Source organism: Megalobrama amblycephala, linkage group LG13 (genome assembly GCF_018812025.1).
Source record: "Megalobrama amblycephala isolate DHTTF-2021 linkage group LG13, ASM1881202v1, whole genome shotgun sequence".
In the NCBI taxonomy this organism is placed as follows: Eukaryota; Metazoa; Chordata; class Actinopteri; order Cypriniformes; family Xenocyprididae; genus Megalobrama; species Megalobrama amblycephala.
Genome location: NC_063056.1, coordinates 12,097,705 through 12,124,690, shown reverse-complemented (window position 1 = coordinate 12,124,690; position 26,986 = coordinate 12,097,705). Strand labels below are relative to the sequence as shown.

Here is a 26,986-nt window from a genome sequence, read left to right as displayed (position 1 = left end):
ATTTTTTGACTTCATAACTTGCAGTTGCAAGTTTTTATCTCACAATTCTGAGAAAAGAAGTCAGAATTGTGGGATATTAACTCGCAATTGCTAGAAAAATGTCAGAATTTTGAGGAAAAACGTCAGAATTGCGAGTTTTTATCCTGCAATTCTGAATTCATAACTCTCAATTTAGAGTTTATATCTCTTAATTCTGACATAAATCGCAATTGTAAGTTTATATCTCGCCTTCTGAGAAAAATAGTTAGCATTAAGAGATAAAAAGTTGCAATTATCTTTTTAAGTTTTTTTTTATTCCATGGGGGAAACAAGCTTGCTCACTCGCCAAATTTAAAATAAATCCTGCTCCCATATTTCTGTCATATTCAGGACCTCAGATATAGTATGGTTATCATCTACCAAGCAAAAATCATAAGTGTGTTCATTTTGAAAAGTAATAACGCATCTCTCCTTAAACAGCCACATGATTTGAGGTATCATTCATGTCTGTAGCACAAACGGTGCAGGATTAGTTATACATTTAGAAGTTTAATACTTTAAATGTTTGTTCAACCCCCTAGGTATGAGCCATTGTAACAGATATGCTGTAGATCTGATGGTATTTAAATATAGAAAAACATGGATTTGTTTTTGAATGAACAAATAAATGAGAAAATCATCCAAAAAAGATTAATGTAGAAATAATCTCTGTGTCCTCAAAGGTCATCTTTGAATGATGGGTAATTCAAATGTTCCCTCGCTTTGTTATCTCTTCTTTACTTTGCTTTTGTGTGCATTGTCACTGGCTCACGGTGGAATGAATCAGAGAGGTTTGTGAGTGTGTGTGTGTCATTGCTGGTATTTCTCAGAGCCATGACTGCTGCCTATTTTTGGGCCATTCGATACTCAGGTAATTACACGATGACATGCCTCAGAGAGCAGTAACTAGGCAACAGTGTAGCCACGGTGACAGGAGACGGCTGAGTATCAGGAAGAACTGAAAAGCTTGATGGTTGACTGTGACCTCTGAGAGATAGAAAGAGAGAGTGTGTACAAATACATGCACACATGTAATAAAGCAAAACAATGATTTTTCAAACATTTTGCATGTTTAGGGGCAAATTCACCACTTCACAGCACCACTATGGCTTGCAGTTGAACCAATGCTCAAATACAATGTAATGTTTTAACTAACCAAATAATTAACTACTAAGTTACCCAAAAATAAAAAAAAAAATCTGTCATCATTTACTTCCTTTAAAGTTATTCCAAACCTGTATGAAGTCAATGGGGCCCATCAACTGTTTGGTTACCAATATTCTTTAAAATATTTTCTTTTGTGTTCAGCATTCAGGAAAAAAAAAAAAAAAAATCATACATGTTTGGGACATCTTGAGGGTACACTATCCATTTAAAGGTGGACTCAGTATTATTTCAAATACACTGTTTGGAAGTTAGTTAGGCCGATACCAACATCAAACGTGTAACCAATCAGCATTAAGGGGGCGCATGACGGTCGAGGAGAGAGAACGAGCAAGAGGGAGATTTGAAAATAAGATTAAAAAAAATGCAGAACGAGAGATGGGACACAATACAAAAGAGCTCAAAAGAATATCACTGCAATGAAGGTTTATGACTGGGCAAGTGCTTTAGGACCCGCATTTATATTAGAAAATCTTTCCAGCGCTGGAGAGAGCTAAGTGGGAAGGCCTGAAAACAGATGTGGAGGCTGCTTTGATTCCTTATCATGTAAGTAACACTGGGTTTTGATTGTCTGGAGCTGCTGTTCTGTTGGCAATTAACAACAAACTCTTGTTTGTAGTAACTCTTGTGTACTGTGCGTTCATTTTTTATGCTTCTTTGTCATTCGTTTATCATCTGCGCTTTATTTTTTGTGAAGCATTTTGTTGCGCGTCAGCTGTGATAAACAGACATCCACTCGCATTGTGTGTGTAACAGTGGCCAGATAGTGAGAGTTTTGCAGTTAAACTACTGCACACTGACTCCCGCTTGAGAATGCGGTGTTTAGCGTCATTGGTAGTGCATTTGCCTCACATGCCAGCAGCGATTGGGCCAGGTTTCGAGACCGACACGGAACAGGGTGGTTAGTATTGGTGTGTGAGTTTTGGAGGTGGAGCAATGTTTGTTTGGGTTGATTTCAAATATCAACAGTGTTCAACAACGCATTAGAGAAATCACATACAACACCTTTAACTGCTTTTTTTTTTTTTTTTTTTAGCTTTTTATTAGTTATACTGTAGTTTTTTTATTTATTTATACACACATTACCTATAACGTGTGAGCAGGCATGAGACAGAGTGAGAATCCAAATGCAAGCACAAACGTTTAATAACAAAAACAAACACAGATAATCCAAAAACAAGAGTAATCCACAAAGAGCAGGCAGGAGAGCAATGGCAGGAAGACATATACAGGATCAATGACCGACAAACAACAACTGAAGCACAGAGGTTAAAATAGACAGGTTAACAAGGGGCTGACAAGAGACAGGTGTTGGTGATTTGATGTCATGGGAACTAATGAGGGTAACTATAGCAAGGTACAAGGCAAAACAGGAACCAAAAACAGGAAGTGAACACAGAAACAATGGGAACTAAGAATACACTTCAACATAAAAGTGCTTACAAAACACAAGCCACAAAACCAGGATCATGACATAGCCCCACCCCTTGGGGCAGGGCAGAGTGGCCAGGGCAGAGCAGGCAATAAAAGTGGCTGGGTATAGCAGGCAGAGCAGGCGGCCAGGGCGGTGTGGGCTGGGCAGGAAGGGCTGAAGACCCCCACATCGGAGCAGGTGACCACCACAGCAGTGCAGAAGGGCTTGAAGACCCCCATGGCGGATCGGACGACCACTACAGTAGATCTGGTGAAACTGGAAACCACCATGGCTGATCAGGTGCAAATGAAACAAACACAGAGAGGTTAACGTTGGCCACAAGGGCCGTGTCAGAACAGGCAGGGGGCTCAAGGGATCCTTGATTATCATAGAGGAATCAGCAGGATGTTCCAAGTTGGCCCTGTATGGTCATTTAAGGGCAGACTGGCAGTTCAAGAACGACCTCTTTGGTCGTGTGGAGGCAAACAGGAAGTTCAGGAATGGCCTTTGTGGTCGCATCAGGGCAGACAGGAAATTCAGGGATGTCCTCAGTGGTCGCATCAGTGCTGACACGAAGTTCAGAGGAAACTCTGGGATGACCTCTGGGATGACCTCCATAGAAATACCATAGAGTGGAGATACCAGCTGCTCGCATCGACATCAGCGGTGTTTCCTGCAGACTTGAAGCCAGTCTCAAAAACCTAGGGGTTGCCTTAATGGCTTCATGCGCAACGCTCATGATGACCAGGAATCCTTACGTGGTGTCCATGACGGCTAAAGACTCCCATGAAGGCTGGAGACTCTGGCATGGTGTCTGTGAAGGCTGGAAGCTCTGGTGTAGCGGCCGTGATGGCTGAAGGTTCTGGTGTGGTGGCCATCTTGGCTCAGGACTCTGGCATGGCATCCATCTTGGGTGAAGACTCTAGAATGGCAGCCATGAAAGGGCGAGACTCTGGAATGGCGACCGTGACGGGATGAGAATCTGAAATGGCGGCCATGACAGGACAAGACTCAGGAATGGCGGCCATGACAGGACAAGACTCAGGAATGGCGGCCATGACGGGACGAGACTCTAGAATAGCGGCCATGATAGCTGGAGTTTCCTCCTCCACAACCCCGACAGTAAATGCAGAGCCGCTCAGCTGTTATGCCACGTCAATATAATGTTCAAGAGTCCAGCTAGGGTGATGAAATGGCATTCATATTTTCAAACTTTCACATAGCATCTTTTGGTTATAAAAACATTAAAAATTCAAATCTAGATTTTGATTTTAAAAGGTTTATTATAAAAATGGATAATTTTTTCCCCCAAAATGCAATAAATCCATCAATATAGAAGTTATTTTTCATATTGAAAATACACAACAAAGTAAGTTGATTCACATATGACAGGTCATCTTGTTAATGTTATAAATTAATTATGTCTCCATTTGTCATTACCGATTAAAGAGTATCTGGCGCCAACGCACGGCAGCCGGCATTTTTCCTCCTCCCTGCTTGAGTGCCTCATCTTTTTTATCTCCTCATGTAAATGATTACATTTCGATGACTTATGTTTCTTCCCCACCGCAGAAACCACTACAGGTTCATCAATGCCGTCAAAATTATTCATTTTTCTGTTTTTGTTGATCACAAAGCACAAAGTAGATGAGGAAAACTAGGATGCCGGGTGTATTCAGAGCGCCGCCATTACTGTTTACAGTGCATGGAATGGTGCACTGTGATTGGATGAGCGGATATATCGTGTTCTGCAGAAAAAGGAGAATGGCGTTTGTCGCGTTTTGGAAAGAAAGTGAGAAAACATGACAGAATAACACGACGGATATCGCATTTTGCGCAAAATTAAATAAATGACTTTTCTATACTGACCAGATACAATACTGATTTTGATACAATACTGATTTTGCGTTTTGGAACCAAACTCTTCATATATATATATATATATATATATATATATATATATATATATATATATATATATATATATATATATATATATATATATATATATAATATAGGTAATCTGTAATCTCATTTAGCCACTTGTTAGCAACCACCTTTTTCAATACAAGTAAAAGCTTTAAAACAAATTCACATTACTAATGTATTTTATGTAATAGAATAAAACATGAAAATATCTTGAGCTTGTGTTCACCACAGACCTTATTTCAGGTATTTGACCAAAAACCCATTCAAAAACCCATTGACGTCAGGATGATGGAACCAGAAGTGCTAAATTGCTAACTCATTTCCAGGTTTTGGCCTACAAAAATACATCATCCTGCAGCACACTATTAGGCACATGTTTTTTGTAATCTGACATTGTGTGACATTATTGTTGTACTATACTATAGCTAAGAATCTCTCATTGTGAAATTTGCCAGTGTCTGCAGCACAGCTTTCTACGGGACTGTTTCAAAGAACAAATTCATATAATCTGATTTGACTGCAACTGTCTTGATGTCAGTGGTTAAATTAGCAATCGGTCAAAATGAGAGTGTGTGTATTTGTGTACACCCCACCCAGTGAGTGTTCATGTTAACAGGCTCTTCCAGAGCTGTTTAACTGAAGACTGTTCTGTTCCATGACTCCCTAACCATGTCTGACATGCTGCAAGATCAGATGTGACTGGCTGCCTTGCTTTCTCTCTCTGTCTCTCTCTCTCTCCGTTCCACTCACGTCTTAAAGAGGATGACGGCTAGCCTGGAAACACTCTGACACCTCTCTGACACTCATTTTCCTCCAGTTCACTGGTCACACATGATATTGGTCACCAACAGGCTGAACAAATCAATAGCTGTACCCTTTCCTTTCTCAGAATGATTTAGTTATATATTACATTGCAATATAATATTGTGTATTCATATTAGCAAAATTTCGGTGAAATTTCATGTGCAAAAAAGGTCCACTGTCCATTGTCAATAGTGAAGCAATGCATGAAGCACAGCTCACACAGAAGCCAAGCAGCTTTCTGTTGGTCAATGCGCTGAATATGTGTGACCAACATGAATCTCTTGTGAAATGTATGATTCCAATTGAAATTACTGAATGTAGCCTGTGAAAATTTACAGAAAAGTGGTAAATGTGACCAAACCTTTAGTCTAATTCTTACATGTCTAGTCTAGTCTAGTATAGTCCAGTATAGTCCAGTCTAGTCCAGTCCAGTGTATTAATGAGTCTCTGGTTGCTTTTGATAGTATAGCTCCTTTAATAATAATAGGATTCTATTCTATTCTATTCTATTCTATTCTATTCTATTCTATTCTATTCTATTCCAGTGCACTCCTAATGAGTCTCTGGTTGCTTTTGATAGTATAGCTCCTTTAATAATAGGATTTTATTACTAGGGTTCTGTTTACCTATTCTATTCTATTCTATTCTATTCTATTCTATTCTATTCTATTCTATTCTATTCTATTCTATTCTATTCTATTCCAGTGCACTCCTAATGAGTCTCTGGTTGCTTTTGATAAGTATAGCTCCATTAATAATAGGATTTTATTACTAGGGTTCTGTTTACCTATTCTATTCTATTCTATTCTATTCCATTCCATTCTATTCTATTCTATTCTGTTCTGTTCTGTTCTGTTCTGTTCTGTTCTGTTCTATTCTATTCCAGTGTACTCCTAATGAGTCTCTGGTTGCTTTTGATAAGTATAGCTCCCATTAATAATATGATTTTATTACTAGGGTTCTGTTTACCTATTCTATTCTATTCTATTCTATTCTATTCTATTCTATTCAATTCCATTCCATTCCATTCCATTCTATTCTATTCTATTCTATTCTATTCTATTCTATTCTATTCTATTCTATTCTATTCTATTCTATTCTGTTCTGTTCTGTTCTGTTCTGTTCTGTTCTGTTCTGTTCTATTCTATTCCAGTGTACTCCTAATGAGTCTCTGGTTGCTTTTGATAGTATAGCTCCATTAATAATATGATTTTATTACTAGGGTTCTGTTTACCTATTCTATTCTATTCTATTCTATTCTATTCTATTCTATTCTATTCTATTCTATTCTATTCTATTCTATTCTATTCTATTCCAGTGTACTCCTAATGAGTCTCTGGTTGCTTTTGATAGTATAGCTCCATTAATAATATGATTTTATTACTAGGGTTCTGTTTACCTATTCTATTCTATTCTATTCTATTCTATTCTATTCTATTCTATTCTATTCTATTCTATTCTATTCTATTCCAGTGTACTCCTAATGAGTCTCTGGTTGCTTTTGATAAGTATAGCCCCCTTAATAATAGGATTTTATTACTAAGGTTCTGTTTCCCTATTCTATTCTATTCTATTCTATTCTATTCTATTCTATTCTATTCTATTCTATTCTATTCTATTCTATTCCAGTGTACTCCTAATGAGTCTCTGGTTGCTTTTGATATTATATCTCCTTTAATAATATGATTTTATTATTAGGGTTCTGTTTACCTATTCTATTCTATTCTATTCTATTCTATTCTATTCTATTCTATTCTATTCCATATTTTGCACTCTCAATGATTCTCTGGTTGATTTTAATATTATAGCTCCTTTAATAATAGGATTTTGCTGTTGTACAAACCCGATTCCAAAAAAGTTGGGACACTGTACAAATTGTGAATAAAAAAGGAATGCAATAATTTTCAAATATCATAAACTTATATTTTATTCACAATAGAATATAGATAACATATCAAATGTTGAAAGTGAGACATTTTGAAATGTCATGCCAAATATTGGCTCATTTTGGATTTCATGAGAGCTACACATTCCAAAAAAGTTGGGACAGGTAGCAATAAGAGGCCGTATGTATGTATGTATGTATGTATAAGGAATGTATGTATAAGGAACAGCTGGAGGACCAATTTGTAACTTTTTAGGTCAATTGGCAACATGATTGGGTATAAAAAGAGCCTCTCAGAGTGGCAGTGTCTCTCAGAAGTCAAGATGGGCAGAGGATCACCAATTCCCCCAATGCTGCGGCGAAAAATAGTGGAGCAATATCAGAAAGGAGTTTCTCAGAGAAAAATTGCAGAGTTTGAAGTTATCATCATCTACAGTGCATAATATCATCCAAAGATTCAGAGAATCTGGAACAATCTCTGTGCATAAGGGTCAAGGCCGGAAAACCATACTGGATGCCCGTGATCTTCCGGCCCTTAGACTTCACTGCATCACATACAGGAATGCTACTGTAATGGAAATCACAACATGGGCTCAGGAATACTGCCAGAAAACATTGTCAGTGAACACAATCCACCGTGCCATTCGCCGTTGCCGGCTAAAACTCTATAGGTCAAAAAAAAAAAGCCATATCTAAACATGATCCAGAAGCGCAGGCATTTTCTCTGGGCCAAGGCTCATTTAAAATGGACTGTGGCAAAGTGGAAAACTGTTCTGTGGTCAGACGAATCAAAATTTTTCTTGGAAAACTGGGACACCATGTCATCTGGACTAAATAGGACAAGGACAACCCAAGTTGTTATCAGCGCTCAGTTCAGAAGCCTGCATCTCTGATGGTATGGGGTTGCATGAGTGCGTGTTGCATGGGCAGCTTACACATCTGGAAAGGCACCATCAATGCTGGAAGGTATATCCAAGTTCTAGAACAACATATGCTCCCATCCAGATGTCGTCTCTTTCAGGGAAGACAGAGGACATGACAATGCCAACATGACAATGCCAGATCACATACTGCATCAATTACAACATCATGGCTGCGTAGAAGAAGAATCCGGGTACTGAAATGGCCAGCCTGCAGTCCAGATCTTTCACCCATAGAAAACATTTGGCGCATCATAAAGAGGAAGATGCGACAAAGAAGACCTAAGACAGTTGAGCAACTAGAAGCCTGTATTAGACAAGAATGGGACAACATTCCTATTCCCAAACTTGAGCAACTTGTCTCCTCAGTCCCCAGACGTTTGCAGATTGTTATAAAAAGAAGAGGGGATGTCACACAGTGGTAAACATGGCATTTTCTCAGTTTAAACATTTGATATGTCATCTATGTTGTATTCTGAATGAAATATTGAAATTTGAAACTTCCACATCATTGCATTCTGTTTTTATTCACAATTTGTACAGTGTCCCAACTTTTTTGGAATCGGGTTTGTATTTGGATTCGTCTGTATTTGTATTGTTGCTGCACTTTGAAGTGCATCTGCAGTCATTATACATTTGTTTGTTAAAGACCTTGGAGAAAAATGTGACTACAAAAATATTCTGGGCTTTGTTCTCTCATTATATCAGATCTGAGATTCTCAGTCTCTGCATCACACATCCCCCCCCAGACAGCAATCAGACTGAAGAGAGGGTGGCATTTTCCACAGTTCATGCTCAAATGCAACATCATTTTGAGTCACACTCTCAGCTTGTTTTAGGCAGAGCCCTGCAGGAGACTGTGCTTGTCTGTTACTGATGTACTGTTGTGATAAATCACTGATGAATCATTCAGTCAGTGCTCTCAAACCTCTGACTGCAATACTGAGCGTAGAGTGCTTTTTTAGGCTTCTGATGGAGATTTGCTTTAAATTTTATATAAACACAGTATTTTTATTACAAAGCCTAGTGAGCTACCTACCTAGACATTTAACCACTTTCTAAAGATTTGGGAACATTTACCGAAACATTTCCGCTTGCAGATTTTGCATCAGGTTCAAGTTGGTCACACAGATTTACCAGAAAAATTGCCACAACCACTTAAAAATATATTTTTTTTTTTACTCAATTTGATTTTGACTCTAAATACATTTAATTAAAAACTAAAAAAAAGTACAGAAATACATAGTTTCATTAAAGCTGACAATTTCTCTCAATATTTGCAGATGCTGTTATTTTTATTTATTTATTTATTAGCGTATCCAAATATTAGCTTAGCAATATGCTAACATCAAAATGGAAGCAGTGTAAATTAAAACTTAACTGAGGAATGATGTTTTTGTGGTACACATACAAATTGCTGCTTATGTAAAGCATTTCAAATTATTAAGTGCTCTAATTACAGCGGTAATTACGAGGTTTTATGAGGATTCAGTTATAATGCTGCTTTAGAAGGCTTATGTAGGCAGCAAGCCAAACTCACTAGGTTTTGGAACAGCAGGTTTTTGATATTAATTGACGTTCAAATTATTTCTCAGAAGTAAAAGTTTTCAGTTCATGCAAATTAATATGCAAATATTTGATATTTGTCAACAAGTGAAACATTTTTATTTGATTTTTCTTTCATTTAGGCCTACAAAATTTGTTTTATGTCACCATTATTATTTGATTTCTACGAGTTTCTTTGTTTCTTAAGGTCTTTGCCATGACTCCATAAGATTTACCCCGATTTAGACTTTTCCAGGACGAGTCGCTTGTGTTCAGTTGTCCTGAGGTTTCCTCTGCCACCACAGCAGTAACACTGAACCTGATGCCCTAAGACTGTATCCTCAGCTCTTAGAGAGCCATTTCTGGATCTGGGTTACTCTGCTCTTTAATAATTATCGTACTTTTGTCGAGCACAGGATGAGGCAAGGTTTGTTGAGTTCATTTAGTCAACATATCATTTTCATTCTACGAAATATGATTGGTTTAATTATGCTGTGACTACTTTTGTATTTCATGAAGTCTAGAATATTAAAATTAAATATTCAACATGTTATTAGCTGTGGAGAGAACACATTTAGGCTGGTAAATATGAATGAAAATGAGGTGAAAGGGTGGTTTGCTACCACAATAAAGCTAAAGTTGCTGTCATACTTATGGATAATTGGTGTTATAATTCAGAGCCTTAATCGCGTTATATATTTATGTATGTGCTTGTTACGGTAAGGGTCTCAAAGAACGCTTTAGCTTTTGGTGTATTTCCCAACCAATATCAAAATATTCAGCCTTTCACTACATAATATAATGACATAATTTTATGTCATCCACATACAAGAAAAGCAGATTTTTGTTTTGGTTTTCTCCGAAATCTGCTTCCATGAGTCCCAGGGGTTCTTTTGTCTCCATTAGTCACAGCTTTAGCTAATGTCTTTTCTCTGACTTTCATTGATATATGAGCTAAACTGCTCCATCCAAAGCAGAGCTGGTACAATTTCCACATTAGTCAACAATGGCTGACTAACAGAGAGTTTAAGACAGATGCGGTTTTATATTGAATTTTGTAGACCATCATCACTTGTATTATTTTTATTTATATGAGAGCTATGCTAAGTTTAAGAAATGTTTAAAGGATTTTACTCAACCTCAATTACTTACCTTCATGCAGAGGTGTAAAGAGTACCTGAAAACCATACTTGAGTAAAAGTATTACCTTACAGCCGAAATAACTCCATTACAAATTAAAAGTCACCAATTCCAATATGACTTGAGTAAAAGTCTCTGATTTTAACAGTACTTAAAGGATTAGTCCACTTTTAAATACACTTTTCCTGATAAATTTACTCACCCCCATGCCATCCAAGATGTTCATGTCTTTCTTTCGTCAGTCGAAAAGAAATGAAGGTTTTTGAGGAAAACATTCCAGGATTTTTCTCCTTACAGTGGATTTTAATGGCTACCAACAGATTGAAGGTCAAAATTACAGTTTCAGTGCAGCTTCAAGGGCTTTAAACGATACCAGATGAGTAATAAGGGTCTTATCTAGCGAATCGATCGGTCATTTTCGAAAAAAATACAACCGTTTATGCTTTATAAACAAAATATCGCCTTGAACGTACTTTCCGCTTCCGCATTCTTCATAACGCTTACGCTGAATGTTCTACGCCTTCCCTATTCTACTTACGGAACGAACGCGGCGCCAGTTTCGTTTTTTTCCGTAACTTGAATAGGGAAGGCGTAGGCGTATATAGTACCTTAAATGCCCTGTAGATGGTGATATCACTTCTTTTGTAGCAGAAATAAAGTGCTGCAGAAAAAGTTAGTTAAAAATGTAACAAGTAATTGCATTACTCATCCAAATGTATTTGAGTAAAAAGTACATTTACATATTCAAAAATGTAGTCAAGTAGAGAGTACAAATTGCTAATATCTTCAATGCTCAAAAATATACACTGCCCTCCAAAAGTTTGGAAACACCCCTGGCAAAGTGTGGTTTTGGACGATATCAGCATAAATCCTTATCATTTTTTGGTGCAAATACATTAAAGTAACTTGACATTATCATTGAAGACCAGCAATAATAATTTTCATTTTGATTACATAATAATGGCAATATATACATATGCCCCTTTGCCAGTTGTGTTGCCTGGTTACTGGTTTAAACTTGGCCCAGGTTTGTAAAAGATTTTTGGGTCAGCACACCTTAATAGCTTCAACAATTGATTGCCAATAAAGTTTAGAATACAATGAACCAGTTAGAACCCAGTTTAGGTCAGATAACTGGTAATGGTGGATATTTTGATGAATCAAAAATTTAATTTTTTTCTATGTATAAACTGTTTATGTAATAAATATGTTTTTTTAGTTTGTGTTGTCCCTTATCAGTGCAAAATTATCACAAATTAAAAAGGATTCATGCCAATATTGTCCAAAACCCCACTTTTCTAGGGCATTTCCAAACTTTTGTAGGGCAGTGTACTTAAGTACAGTAACTAATTACATTTACTCAAATACTTTACACCACTGCCTTCATGTTGTTTTCAATTGATGATACTTTCATTCATTTTTGAAACCCAAATAAAGATATTTTTACTGAAACCTGAGAGATTTCTGTCCCTACAAATTCCACACAATCAACACTTTCGAGACACGATAATATGATGAGCAGATTTAATTTAGGCTTTAATTCACATATAAACATTGATCAGCACACATACAGAGCACATCAAATGTGGTAAATGGAGGGTCAAACATGCTTGCTTGACATACAAGAACAAATGGGCACATTTGACCTTCTGCAAGAACCAATGAGGATTGTTGCATCAAACAAGCACAGTTGTGCAACATTTGATGTGCTGTGTATGTGCATTAATCAATGTTTATATATTAATAATAACCAAAATTAAATGTGTTCATTATTTATATAAAGCATTCGTGTCTCTTTAGAAGACTTAGATTACACCACTTGATTAATATTAATTACTTTTACGAAGTCTTTATGAACTTTTTGAAGCATCAAAGTTTTGGGGGAATGTGTTTCAAAGATGAATGAAACTCCTGTGGACATGAGGATAAATAAATAGTGAAAGAATTTTCATTTTTGGGTGAACTATCCCTTTAATGACAACATAAAATGACCCTGTTTTTGTAAGTCAACAGGAAACCTGTTCGCAACCCATCTACTTCCTTAAATGTATGTATTCAGTGCACTGCAATATCAACATTTCATGTTAACTTTGACATTCTTCTATTAAAAGAGGTTGAAGTATGCAATTCTTATTTATACCTTTGCTTAAACTGTCAATAGTTCTTTAGATCTCTTTAAATCACACAAAGGTGAATAGTGAGCCAGTTTCAGAGGCAGTGGGCATCTGGTGATCAATTTAATACACTGGAGCTGCAATGACAGTTGACACTCCGCCAGCAGCATTCATCTCACTAATATGGCCTTTGAACACATAGAGAGCCATAAAGTTCATCCAGCCATTCAGTATGACTGAAATATGTTCCCTTTTGATTTCTTGTGTCTCTGTTTGTCAAAAGAGGTTTCACTTTATAAAAAAGCCTTTCCATTAAATGCCTTTGATCTGTCTGGAATGTGTTAAACAAATCATAGGTGTAATTAGCACTTATAATTACATACGAAATTGAAAGCTGTGTTTAAAACTTGTCTTTTTCTGTTTATTGCAGCATATTCTCCTGGCCTTCAAGTTCATCCTGGCATTCGTCATTCCAGATGTTCCTAAACACATCCAAGTCAAACTAGCCAAGCTGGAGTTTGACTCCCTAGAAGCTCTAAAGAAAAGGGTGAGTAAATTTGTACATGTGCACGTATTTGCAGCATGTAAACAGGAAATGTGACCATCCATTTGACAATCCCCATCAGGAAGTAACTTCAGTGCAAATAGTGACATGCGTACATGCCTCTGTGGACTTTGCAGAGTCAACAACACATGTCTGTATCAACATAAGTGGTTATGCAGCAACCATTATTTATCTGCTCAGAGAGGCAGAGAGCAACATTAACATGCTCTCTGATCATTAAATGATCCAGAGAGCCCTTTGTACATGCTGAGATGCTCTGTTGACATACAGTGTGTGTTCAGGTAGTGTTTTGCTAATGAGGTTTAGCTATTTGGGCAGATGTTTATCACCTTGTATGCGGAATAAGAAGTAGGTCACTCACAAAGAAACACACACTGCAGTCTGCCCCTTAGCAGACAAGCAGAATTAATAATGAGGGGGAAGAAAAAAATGTTTGGAATGAAATACTTACATACTGCTTACAGCAAACTGCCTACTATTTTTAAAAATAGCATTGAGACAGAATGTATTATGCAGTGATAAATTTTTCAAACAGTAGGAGAGGAACTCGCACACATAATTGTAGTAAATTTCTTATACAAAAAAACCCTGACACTGATGACCAGAGTTGTAAAGTGTACCTGCAAACCATACTTGAGTAAAAGTACAGATACCTTGCTGCGAAAATGACTCCATTACAAGTTTCAAGTGTCCATTTCCAATATGGCTTGAGTAAAAGTCTTAGAGTTATCTGATTTTAACAGTACTTAAGTATTATACTCGTACTGACTGTAGGCTCAAAGATGGACTAGTCCTCAACACCTAAGAGATATGCCAGTGAAAAACAAGAAATAGTTAATTTGTGAGGAAAGCAAGCATGTTTATTTTCTAAAATTGAAATAAAACAGAACACTTCAATATTGCAATAAATAAAAGTCAACAGCCTTTTAAACATCTACTTACACTCACGTCTCATCTCACTAATGTAAATTATGAGACTTAGTTCAACATACACATATTATAATTATGTTTAATATACATATACAGTAATATTATAGTATTTGTTGTTTGTTAGTGTAAAAAATGTTGCTGCAGTTAGTTATAACAACTTAAAATTTGTTGAGATAACTTAAATATTTAACTTAACTAAACTAAAGTTAACTAAACTTAAAATTTTAATTCAAGCACTAATACTTACTTTTTTAAGTTGAAAAAACACATTATTACTTATTCTAATGTTGAATTTTAAGTTGTGATAACTAATCCCAGCAATCATTTTTACAGGTAAATTGTGTTCCCTATGAATTTCATTCAAAAACAGTGTATGGTGAGAATGACAATTTATAAATGAACACTACGATTCAAAAGTTTGAGTTCGGTAAGATTTTTAAAAATGTTTTTAAAAGAAGTATCTTATGCTTACCAGTGTGGCATTTATTTGATTCATTCTTTAACCATGTAAAATTTAATTTGTCCTTGCTGAATAAAAATATTATTTGGTAACACTTTACAATAAGGTTCATTAGCTAACATTAGTTAACTACATTAGTTATCATGAACTAATAATGAACATTTACTAATATATTATTAAAATCTTGTTAACATTAGTTAATGCACTGTGAACTAAGATGAACAAACAAAGAACAACTCTATTTTCATTAACTAATGTTAACGAAGATTATTAAATACAGTAACAAAATGTATTGCTCATGGTAAGTTCATGTTAATGTTTAACTAATGAACCTTATTGTAAAGCGTTACCCATTATTTTCTTTAAAAAACATACTGATCCCAATCTTTTGAATAGTACTGTACATTGGATTAAAAAAAAAACTCAGACCAAAGAAGGATTTTGAACAAACTACTGTAGTACAAGTAGTATTCTGAACAAAGCCTTACAAGGATTGATTATCTGGACACGAACAGTTGGAACGTGCATCAAAATATCAAATTTACTGCTTCGCAAAAGAAAGAAAATCATAGAGGTTTGGAATGACATGAGGATAAGGGTAAATAATTTTAACTATCCTTGCTAGATGTCGTACATATCCGTAAATGGATTTTTATTGTTATTCAAAGGTCAAGGTAGGTGGTGTCAGTAATTTATTGTTTATGGATATGAACCTTAGCCAGCCTCAATTATATTGAAAGAGTGATTCACAATTCAGACCACTGTCCCTATTCTGAAAAAGGAAAAGGCATGATATATTGTCTAAAGTATTAATAATGATTCCACACAATGTCTGTAAAAGCGGCAGCATCGACACGCTTTAACAGGATTCAATGGCTTTATTTCTGCAGAGACGAGCCCTCGGTCGGTAAGTCCGTTGCCATGGCTCTAGTGATATGGCACAGTTGGATTGTGAATGACAATGAGCTGGCGTGTGCTGTTGGCATCCAGTGCTATCCTTAATGTGGCCTTGTGTTTCCACCCTTCACTAACAGCAGATAAGATGTGTGCGATACAGCCCCACTTTGCCACTTAATGCTGTGGATTATAATGTTTCCAATTAATTTTGGTACATTATGAGCAGTACTCTAATAGTTTTGCATTTTTATGTGTTGGTTTTAGCAAATCGCAACACTGGTGTGCACTGGCGTAGGGATAAAAATAGTGGGGGGCAGATTATAAAATCAGCTGGCTTATGAATATCAATTGGTTCTGCTTTATTTGCTGAAAAGCAGACATTGATAAATATGTAAGCCAAGGAGGTTTATAATACCTGGAGAGTGCTATTAGCATTCTCATTTATCTCAATGGCAGTTGCTCGGCTGGTGCAGGACCCCTCTGAAGTATCTGAATTGAATTATGCCATTTCGCTCATATGCACTCAGTTCCAGATAGGTTTTTTTAAGGCAATCGACTAAGCTGTAAATGCCATGTGACTTGTTAATCTTTAGCCGATGAAAAGGGACATCCTGACATCAGGCTGACGGCTGAAGGTGAAAACTCCCAAAGCCCTTCAATAGCTATAATAGCATTATGTGAAGTGAAAGGTAGCAATATAAGACAGTTTTACTGTATGCTTTTAATAACACTATGAAAAAAAAGGTTTAATGACATTTAGTTCATATGTATTATCTATTACAGCTTTTTTCTTCCAACAGACCAAAAGATATTAAAGACTTAGCCTGTACTATACAGATTTTCATCCAATCAAATGTCCTCTATATGAAAATATCCCTCCCCCTTATAACACCGCCTCGCCAACACCTCACCGATGCCAGACAATAATTATGCATGCTAAATATCTGGAGCTGCCGGCCGACTCGATATCCTGCGGTGTGACGTGTCGCGACGAGCTACAGCCAATGAAATATACACTGATGTCTATGGAAGCAGTAATAACAATCCATTCAAATAGCCTGTAATTTGCCGACGTCTGTTCATATCAGATACACATGTATTTTGGTACAAATGGATGAATTCACGTGCTGTAGCCTATAAATCTGACTGACAGTACTCTCTGAACTAAAGCACAAACAAACATGGCAGCGTCCATCTCGCATTATAGATTAAATGTGCCCTAGAACCCTTTACACACGATGTAATATAAGTCTAAGGTGTCTCCTGAATGTGTCTGTGAAGTTTCAGCTCAAAATACCTCATAGATTTTTTTTTTATTCAATTTTTTAACTGCCTATTTTGGGGCATAATTGAAAATGCGCCGATTCTGTGCGTGTCCCCTTTAAATGCTCGTGCTCCCTGCCACCAAGCTCACAACTCTATAATACATTGCATAAACAAAGTTTACACAGCTAATATAACCCTCAAAATGGATCTTTACAAAGTGTTCATCATGCAGCATATCAGATCATGTAAGTATAGTATTTATTTGGATGTTTACATTTGATTCTGAATGAGTTTGATAGTGCTCTGTGGCTAACGGGGCTAATGCTAACATTACACACTGTTGGAGAGATTTATAAAGAATGAAGTTGTGTTTATGAATTATACAGACTGCAAGTGTTTAATAATGAAAATAATGACATGGCTTTGGTCTCCATGAATATAGTAAGAAACAATGGTAACTTTAACCACATTAAACAATACATTAGCAACATGCTAACCAAACATTTAGAAAGACAATTTACAAATATCACTAAAAATATCATGATATCATGGATCATGTCAGTTATTATCGCTCCAGCTGCCATTTTTCGCTATTGTCCTTGCTTGCTTACCTGCATAAAGTCTGTTGATTCAGCTGTGCAGCTCCAGACGTTAATACTGGCTTGTCTAATGCCTTGAACATGGGCTGATATATGCAAAAATTGCGGGCGTACATATTAATGATCCCGACTGTTGCGTCACAGTCGGTGTTATGTTGAGATTTGCCTGTTCTTCAGAGGTCTTTTGCACAAATCAAATTTACATAAGGAGGAAACAATGTTAATGTTAAATTTATGTGTGAAAGGGTTAATTTTAATTTTATTTAAATTTAATTCAAAATTTAATCTCATTTCTTTCTAATGTCCATTTTCAAATAAAGTCGTTGGGTGACAGTTGTCGTCAGCTCGTGTAGTGTGTAATCCCCCGTTCCAGATCATTTACGTAGTGTGAACACCACAACAACTTCAAGACTCCACAGCAAGTCATGTAGTCTGAACAGCACAGTGATCTGCTGACATTTAAAGTCCTGTAGTATAAACTTGGCATAAACCTAACACACCGAGTTCCACCCAAAGTCCCTAGTTCCTGGGGAAAGTTCCTGCGGTGGAAACACAGCTAAAGATGCAATTTCCCACTGTGACCAAGCATCCAACATTAAGGCCTGGTTTCACAGACACGGCTTAGATTAAGCCAGAATTAGGCCTTAGTTCAATTAGGATATTTAGGTAGCTTTTATAAACATGCCTTAGAAAAAAAAAAAAAATAATAATAATAATTTCTGGTGTACATCTTGAGACAAAACAATGGCACGGAGATATTTTAAGATAAGTCAGTGCAAGTGGCTTTCAGTTAAGACATCTCAAGCATTCATTTTATTCTGGGACTAGGCTGTGAAACCGGGGGTGGAATTCTTAAAATAAAAAGATAATTTTCCAAAAGCTGATAAATGTAAAAATTGTTTCTATGCTAACAACAAAACAACTGAGTGATGGATTTTTGAAAGTTCATCAATGCACAGAATGAATCTGAAGCTTGTTGAATATTATTTATAATATATGTAAGCTAATATTGAGATTCTCCATCTGCAGTAACTAACAGAAAAATAAAAAATATGATTCTGTTTTCAACCTTTGACCCTCCATAGGATAAATGGTTTGGAAAATGGATGGATGGATTCAGTGTTCAACTATTTGATTGGAATGACTGGTCGTTCATTAATATACCTAGAAATTTATTCAAGAAGGAAGCCATGAAAGCATCTTGATGGCCATCTTGATTCATGAAGACTGTGTATTCAAAGATCTGTGGGAATGTACTGAAAAGGGAAGACCATTCTCACAGCGAAATCAAGACAGCACATTTAATGATATGATGGAGCACTTGGCTGACGAGCTGCGATGAAGGCGGGACTCCATCGAAGTTTCATCCGTCTAACATTTCTTTTAATTTAGCAGAGAAGCGTAGGTCGTAAAACACATATCGATTATGTTTCAGGATGACTGAAGACGTGATGTTTCTGGGCTTCTGCCCCTCCGATTCTCTCTCACAGACTTCACCTGACACCAGCTCATCCCTCTGCCAGTGCTGGCGCTGCGTCTTCACCAGAGTCTCTCCATCAGGATGATGGACGGTAGCTAATCGTTTCAGCGGCCTCGTCCTGATCTGTTAGAGTTCAAAAGTGCCGACTGCAGTTAAACGGCGCGTTTGGTTGGTGATATAAGACTACTGGACTTCAGGGAGGTACTTGGTCCAGTGGTTTGAGAGTGCTAGTGTTGAGCAAGCAGCACATGACGCCATTTAGCTGTATTTCCATGTGTTCAGCAGCTTGAGAGGGTGAAGACAGCTGTCAGGAGAAAAGCTCCCACTGCTCTAGGGCAAAGGGACTCTGAAAATAGCCGGCACTTGCGGCAGCAATGGAAACCCCCTGTTAGTGGCCAGTGTTTGGAAAGGATCCGGGGTGAACTCCAGGAAAAGGCCAAGCTGCCAACACTAGCATGGAACCATTACGGAAACTGCGGATTTTAGCCTTCTTGCTCTGTTGAATGAGATCTGTTTAACCAATAACAGCTGTATGATTGGCTGATAGGAATAGACAGAGACAGTGGCCCTCCAGGAGTAGGACTGGACACCCCTGTGATAAGTGTTGGTCACAGGTGATTAGATAAGTGAAACGTGGGCGCTGTCTGATTTTCCTACTAAACATCCCGCTATCTCCAAAGACGGAGGGAAAGGAGTCGGAAACAACTGTGTGTTGATTCACATTTGTATATTATCTCACTTTACATCAATACTTAAGGTCAATCGAAGTGCTCCTATGGAGATGGGTTGGACAAGGTGGCAGTGGAAAGATGTGGTCATCTTGAAAAGATGTTGGTGTCTACAGCTCCCATCCATGGGTAATCCATAATCAGAAAGCTCTGATAAGATCCATTTCTCCTGTTAAAAGGCAGCCTGTGTTATGCATGCATATTGTGTCCCGGGTTTTGATCTGCTTCGTTTCAGTACTGAGAGTTAATGGTTTGTTTTTATTCCAACCGATGTCAATTTGTTAATTGATGGAGGCCATTTATCTTAGAACCAGGGCTGTCAGTTTAACACATTAATTTAATGTGAGTAATTATAAAAATAAATAATGTGATACAAATTAGTGCAATTAATCATGCCTCCTGACCCTTATGTAAATTCCACAATAAGGAATTTTCCTACCTTTGGAGCAATTCAAGCTTCAATGGCCACCTTTTGCAAATCCGTATTCAGCGCAATCCAGCTGCTACTCAGTCCCTCCAGGATTTCGCGATTCTGCGATCACAATATTTAATACAAAATCAAGCAAACTCCACATAATTTTTCGCAAGCAAGCTCGCATTTTTGTCTTTTTTCCACAAAAACTGTTAACCTGAGAGGGGTAAAGCAAATTAGGTAATAAAAATCCATAATTTAGAGTCCAAACAAATTAATCAATATGTGTTCAAGTGTCATGCATTCTATCTCTCTGCATTGCAGTGAATTCCATTGTAAAGTAATACAGAATACGGAGCACCAAGACATCCGGTTATATATATTTTAAAAGTTAATGCAATCACTGACAATGCTCTTATAAAAAGAAAGTCACGTGAGAGGAGGCAGTGTCTCCATCGTGCTATGATTGGATGTAATTGGTTATTATTGGATATGGTTGGTTTGTGCGATAAATCCCGCCTCTTTTTGACGTGTGCGTTCCGCGCATCAGTTTGACTGAACAAATGATGGCATCAATGGGAAGACTAATTGAAAAGTAAGTAAACAGATCATCCAGTTAGATATCACCTCTTTATGTCACGTCAAAATTAAACTCGAAATGGACTGAAAGCATTCTGACTGCGGGGTTTAGTGCAATCAGCTTGGTGAAATTAAAAATACATCTTCGTGTCTGTGACAGACAGTGTTTACGGAGCATGACCGATGATCCAAAATAGCCTTGACTATTAAAAAGAAAAACATCAATACACAAATAAAATATATTGTTTAAATTATTATTGCCTTTAGATATTATTTTGGTATGAATGTAGAAATGCTTAAAACACTAACTTGATGACTTGGTTTTGATAAATAGAACATTACATTGTTAATGTAAAGTTACAAAATAGAATTGTATTTGGTTTCTTTTTTGATGTAATGTAAAGTAATGTTCATTTAACAAGGAAGATGTGTCAACGTTAAGAGTAATGCATGAATTTACATTGATTCATAAATAAATAAAAAATGTGCCTCATTTCAGAACATATATATACAGTACAGTCCAAAAGTTTGGAATCACTAAGATTTTTAATGTTTTTAAAAGAAGTTTCGTCTGCTCACCAAGGCTACATTTATTTAATTAAAAATACAGTAAAAAACAGTAATATTGTGAAATATTATTACAATTTAAAATAACTGTGTACTATTTAAATATATTTGACAAAGTAATTTATTCCTGTGATGCAAAGCTGAATTTTCAGCATCGTTACTCCAGTCTTCAGTGTCACATGATCCTTCAGAAATCATTCTAATATGCTGATTTGCTGCTCAATAAACATTTATGATTATTTTCAATGTTGAAAACAGTTGTGTACTTTTTTTTCCATTTTTTTTTTTTTTTTTTGATGAATAGAAAGTTCAAAAGAACAGCATTTATCTGAAATACAAAGCTTCTGTAGCATTATACACTACCGTTCAAAAGTTTGGGGTCAGTAAGAATTTTTATTTTTAATTTTTTTGAAAAGAAATTAAAGAAATGAATACTTTTATTCAGCAAGGATGCATTAAATCAATCAAAAGTGGCAGTAAAGACATTTATAATGTTACAAAAGATTAGATTTCAGATAAACACTGTTCTTTTGAACTTTCTATTCATCAAATAATCCTGAAAAAAATATTGTACACAAATATTTTGTACAGTTGTACACATTAAATGTTTCTTGAGCAGCAGATCAGCATATTAGAATGATTTCTGAAGGATCATGTGACACTGAAGACTGGAGTAATGATGCTGAAAATTCAGCTTTGCCATCACAGGAATAAATTACTTTGTGAAATATATTCAAATAGAAAACAGTTATTTTAAATTGTAATAATATTTCACAATATTACTGTTTTTTACTGTATTTTTAATTAAATAAATGTAGCCTTGGTGAGCAGACGAAACTTCTTTTAAAAACATTAAAAATCTTAGTGGTTCCAAACTTTTGGACTGTACTGTGTATATATATATATACATATATATAATATTTATATAAAATCAACAGTAGTCTGATTACATAATGATTCAGGAATTGAGTCTAACACAATTGTGTATTTTCAGCAAAGTGGAATAATGAGTATTTCTATGCTGGTGTCATCATTGCCTTATGCATGGGAGATCTGAACCACAATTTCAGTAAATATGCAAAACAGTATTTACAGTAATTGCTGTCACTAACACTAATTATAAGTACATTATGATTATTGTTGGGTTTTCACTGCAAAACAACAACAAAAAATGCAGCAAATATTGCACAGTTTTTGAGAAAAGCCATTTTAGGCCGGAAAATCATAAAGAAGTCCCCTGGAGGGACTGGCTACATGCAACACATCACACCATACTGTACCACACATCCTGCAGAGTTTAGCTCCAACTTGACCCAACATACCCTGGAAGATTTTAGAAATCCTGAAGACCTTGATTACCTTGGTTCAGGTTTGTTTATTTGGGGTTGGAGCTAAGGGCTCTTTACAGGAGCAGGATTGAACACGCAGAAGGCGATTAATAATCATTAGTCGGGCCAGCGCGAGCCAGGGCTAACAGTGTGCCGGGTGGGGCCAATAGTTAACCAATGGTTAGCATAAGTAGCCTTTAGCATCACATATAAATATATTTCTGCCTCATAAGGTGATCAGGATCCCCATTGGATTTCAAACACTTGCTGGTGTCTGAAAGTGAGTTTTGAGCTGAAAATTGTTTTAAATGTTATAAATGTTGAAGTTAGCTGGTAGCCTGGTATGATGTTATGTAACATGCGAAATAAGCAGCAGTGTTGACCCTCTCCGGACTCAGGTAAACTCCGCCTTTCAGGTAAAGTCCCTGGACGTTGGCCCAGAGGAAGCCCAGACGAGGCCTGATCAAGCCCAGGAAGTGACAGTGACAGTTAAATTAATAGGAAAAAAGTTATAGAAAATCGATTTTTTAGTTGCCAGCATTAAAGTAAAATAGTTTTCAGGCCCATTTGTGCAGTGTATGCTAGGGCAATAGTTTGTGCACTAGTGTCTTTTAGAAGTCTTGATAGTTTGAGGCCCTGGGGCACTGGCCCAGCCCCGGTGTCAAAGAATGTTAGTTGCGTGATGGACCTCATCAGATTCAGTCTGTTTTCACATCATTGCCTGACCACGTCACAGGGAGTGGAACAAGCCAGTCATCTGAGGGAATCTGTCAACTTGCTGAAGTCCATGAGAATGTGACATGTCCCTTGTTAACCTTTCATGGTGTTGGGGAAAATTGAGTCAATACAACTCTTTCAATATAGCCAGTGTTGGAACAGAGGGAACTGAGAGCACCTTGACGGTTTTTTCATAAATGATTAGGCTATATAGACAATATCTTATCAGGGTGAAGGGATTCTTCACAGCTGTTCAATGATTCATTGACCCCGAGTTTGCACTTGCATTTGAGCACAGTTGTTAACATGAGTGATAGTATGGTGGTGTTGTAGAAGCTTTAAAGCTTTTAACCCACCCTGCCTCCTTCTAACATAATCAATACTGACATGTCCCGTCAATTATCCCAGTACGCCCATCAGGACCTCCCTTGAAATCCAGAATATTTGCTCCAGTTAGGTGCGTGTCAACCACCTTTATTTGAACTTCAGTTCTCACTGTTGTTAATGCTAATCCAGCCCTGAAGGAAAGTGTCTCCTGAGATGAGCTTCTGAAAAATCGGCCTCCTTGAGCATCCGAGAAAGATACAGCATCTGAGAGAAAGGGGAAATTTGGAAGAGGCGATTCTCATTTTCAGTATTAGATTGTTTTAGAAGAAGTACTACCCTTTTAGAGTAAAACATTGATTGGATTGAAATCCATTGCACTCATAATAAATCGTGAATTACCAGAGTTAATCGGATTTGTGGAATTTGCATGCTTTTAACATAATAACAAACCATTAATAAAACTACTTGTAGGTACAAATGTCTGTCCGTCTGTCCGTCTGTCTGTCCGTCCATCCATCCATCCATCCATCCATCCATCCATCCATCCATCCATCCATCCATCCATCCATCCATCCATCCATCCATCCATCCATCCATCCATCCATCCATCCATCCATCCATCCATCCTTATTGTTATTATTTACATTACTGGAAAAGACTGGAAGGAGATTTGATGGCATTATTTAAATATTTAATTGACATTTAATTTTGTTTTTCCGGTGAAATATGACTTGGAGGCCACGGTGTGAAAACTGTTTTGTAGACCTCTTTAATTATTGAAAGAAGTTTTTCTTTCACCACATTCAGAGGGACGTTAAATCTGGTGTCTAGCTATTTTGCAGTTTCCTCAGAGGAGACCAGAGCTCGGACTCACTGAACCTACACGTACAAAATCACAGCGTCAGCATCTCCGGCCCTATTGATCTCTCTTTTGGATTGAAAAGTTAATTGCATCTAACACTTTTTCACTGAGAATGTAATTTGCTCTGGTTTGCTGCAGGCAGTGAAATTAATTGATTAAATGAAACTCAGTATAGGCCATAGTCTGGGAGGTGTGTATGCTGCAGAGAGAGAGAAACATCCGTTATGGGTAGATGGGTTCATTTTAATCGTCTTTTTAAGAAGATTTAGTAGCTTTCTGTAATGTTCTTTTATTGTTAAAAAGCTTTCAAAATAGTCCTATAGCAGCATCCCTGCTCCTCTCCATCAATGAAAACCCAGCGTGACTCATTTGAAGCGCAGTCCTGCCTGAGGCTGTATGTATGCTGAACTAAGATCAGCTTTTGCCTTTTATATCCCAACATGTAAGACTTGTTTAGACCAGGGAGAACTGATGCTAAATCAGCCTAAATCAGTTCTCTCACATTATGAAACCTGAAAGATTATGAATATAAGCCTTGGTTATTTGTGTGAAATCTCTCAGAAGAGATTATATGGATAAAGGGGAACATACCCCAGATTTGTACATCATATTCTGATATTTTTTTTTGTGCACAAACATCCTAGATTTTATTTTCACCCTCTGCACTCTTAAAAAATAAAGGTTACAAAACTGGGTTTTCACAGCGATGCAGTAGAAGAACCTTATTTGGTTCCTCAAAGAGCCTTCCAGAGAACAGTTCTTAAAGTAACTGTTTTTTTTTTTCTTAGTGTGAAGAACATTTTAAAAATCTAAAAAAAAAATAATAATAATAATAATTTTGTGGAATGGAAAGGATGCATTAATGTTCTTCATAGGACTCTTGATGCTAATAGAGAACTTTTGTTTTTAGTGTTCATCTGAGATCAGAAAGTGTAAACTCTTTAAACTTATTTTATATTGGTCTGGGGTCCTAATAAGTTCCACAATTAATTTTTGATTTTGTTTGTCTTTTCAGAAAATACTGGAAGTTGCGGAGACCGGAGATACAAGGAAAGAGTGACATGTGACAGCAACACAACGAAAGTACTCAAGGTGTACACATGCTGTAAACTATCTAGTATTACATATTTCACTGACTTTAAATATGCACTCCTTGCCATGGCTATTCATAAAATGGTTTATTGAATACGACAGGGTTTTTATTATATTTTCCAGACATTGCAGTTGCACACATTGTTTTGTTAATAAAATGGTAACTGACATGAAAGGCGAAGATGGGAATCCACTGCATGTATGATATGGTCAAATTACCAAGTTAATCCAAGTTGGTCATTTTTATTCCTGTTTTAATGTCTGAATCTGTAAAAAATAAATTGTAAAGAGGTGGTTATAAGTTATTTTCACACCTTGGGCCTAAAAATCCCAAACAAAAAGAGGTATTGTAATTTTCTGAGGAATTGAAATTGACTGGTTTCATTGACTCCGAGTTCTACCAAAGATAGAGCAGTGCCTTTTAGCATCACTGTTATGGCTTTTGTTTACAGAGTCCGGCCACTGCACCCTGTGCTGTACTTGAATTAACCATATTCAATATTCTCTCTCTGAAAATAAACATTTTAAATATTGAAACATGTTCTTCATCCTTGAAGAACTTGGGATGAGAGGTTTGTGTTTAGAAGATGTCCTCTACCAGTCATAAACCCAGAAGCTGCCTTACCGAAAAACACTGAAATATTGTGGGAATATTGTGTTGCTTGTCCATTTATTCTTTGACATTTCAGCACATCATTTTATGATTTGAAGCCCATATTCTGGTTAAGGTCATTCTGAAAAAGTTTTATGTTTAACAGCTGTTGCAGTTTATCTGTATATGATTAGCTGCATATTCTGAATAAAGCATGTTCTTTTCTCGCTATTTTCCTCTTATGCTCATACTTGCCATTACACAGCATATTTAGTCCATTTTCAATCATGTCCTTCACAATAACAGCATAACATGTAGGGCCTGAAATTCTTTTCCCATCTGTATATTGATTTACGCTAATTTCAGTTGTTTAATCAAAAAAAGTTAGATTTTACTGACTGTGGGTTTTGAAGTACGGTATCATAAAATTATACATTATTTCTGGATTATTCCCTTTTTCTCTCCACACATTTACTTAATAAAATTTTTTATATATACAGTAATTCTATATATATATATATATATATATATATATATATATATATATATATATATATATATATATATATATATACAGTAATTCTCTCTCTCTCTCTCTCTCTCTCTCTATATATATATATATATAGAGAGAGAGAGAGAGAATCAGTATAAA

General features: G+C 36.5%; 1 protein-coding gene across 2 annotated transcripts in view; it reads left to right on the top strand.

Moving 5' to 3' along the window:
- Window positions 1–26,565, top strand: part of ano10a (anoctamin 10a) — a 52,585-nt gene extending 26,020 nt beyond the window's left edge. Inside the window, exons 13-15 of one of the 2 annotated variants that reach the window (XM_048152776.1) lie at window positions 13,364–13,480; window positions 15,779–15,795; window positions 25,666–26,565. In XM_048152776.1, coding sequence (XP_048008733.1) covers window positions 13,364–13,480; window positions 15,779–15,795; window positions 25,666–25,717 — 186 coding nt within the window. In that variant the 3' untranslated portion in view covers window positions 25,718–26,565. The remainder of the gene's footprint in view (window positions 1–13,363; window positions 13,481–15,778; window positions 15,796–25,665) is intronic. The other variant, XM_048152777.1, reaches the window with a different exon arrangement.
- The last annotated feature ends 421 nt before the right edge of the window (window positions 26,566–26,986 follow it).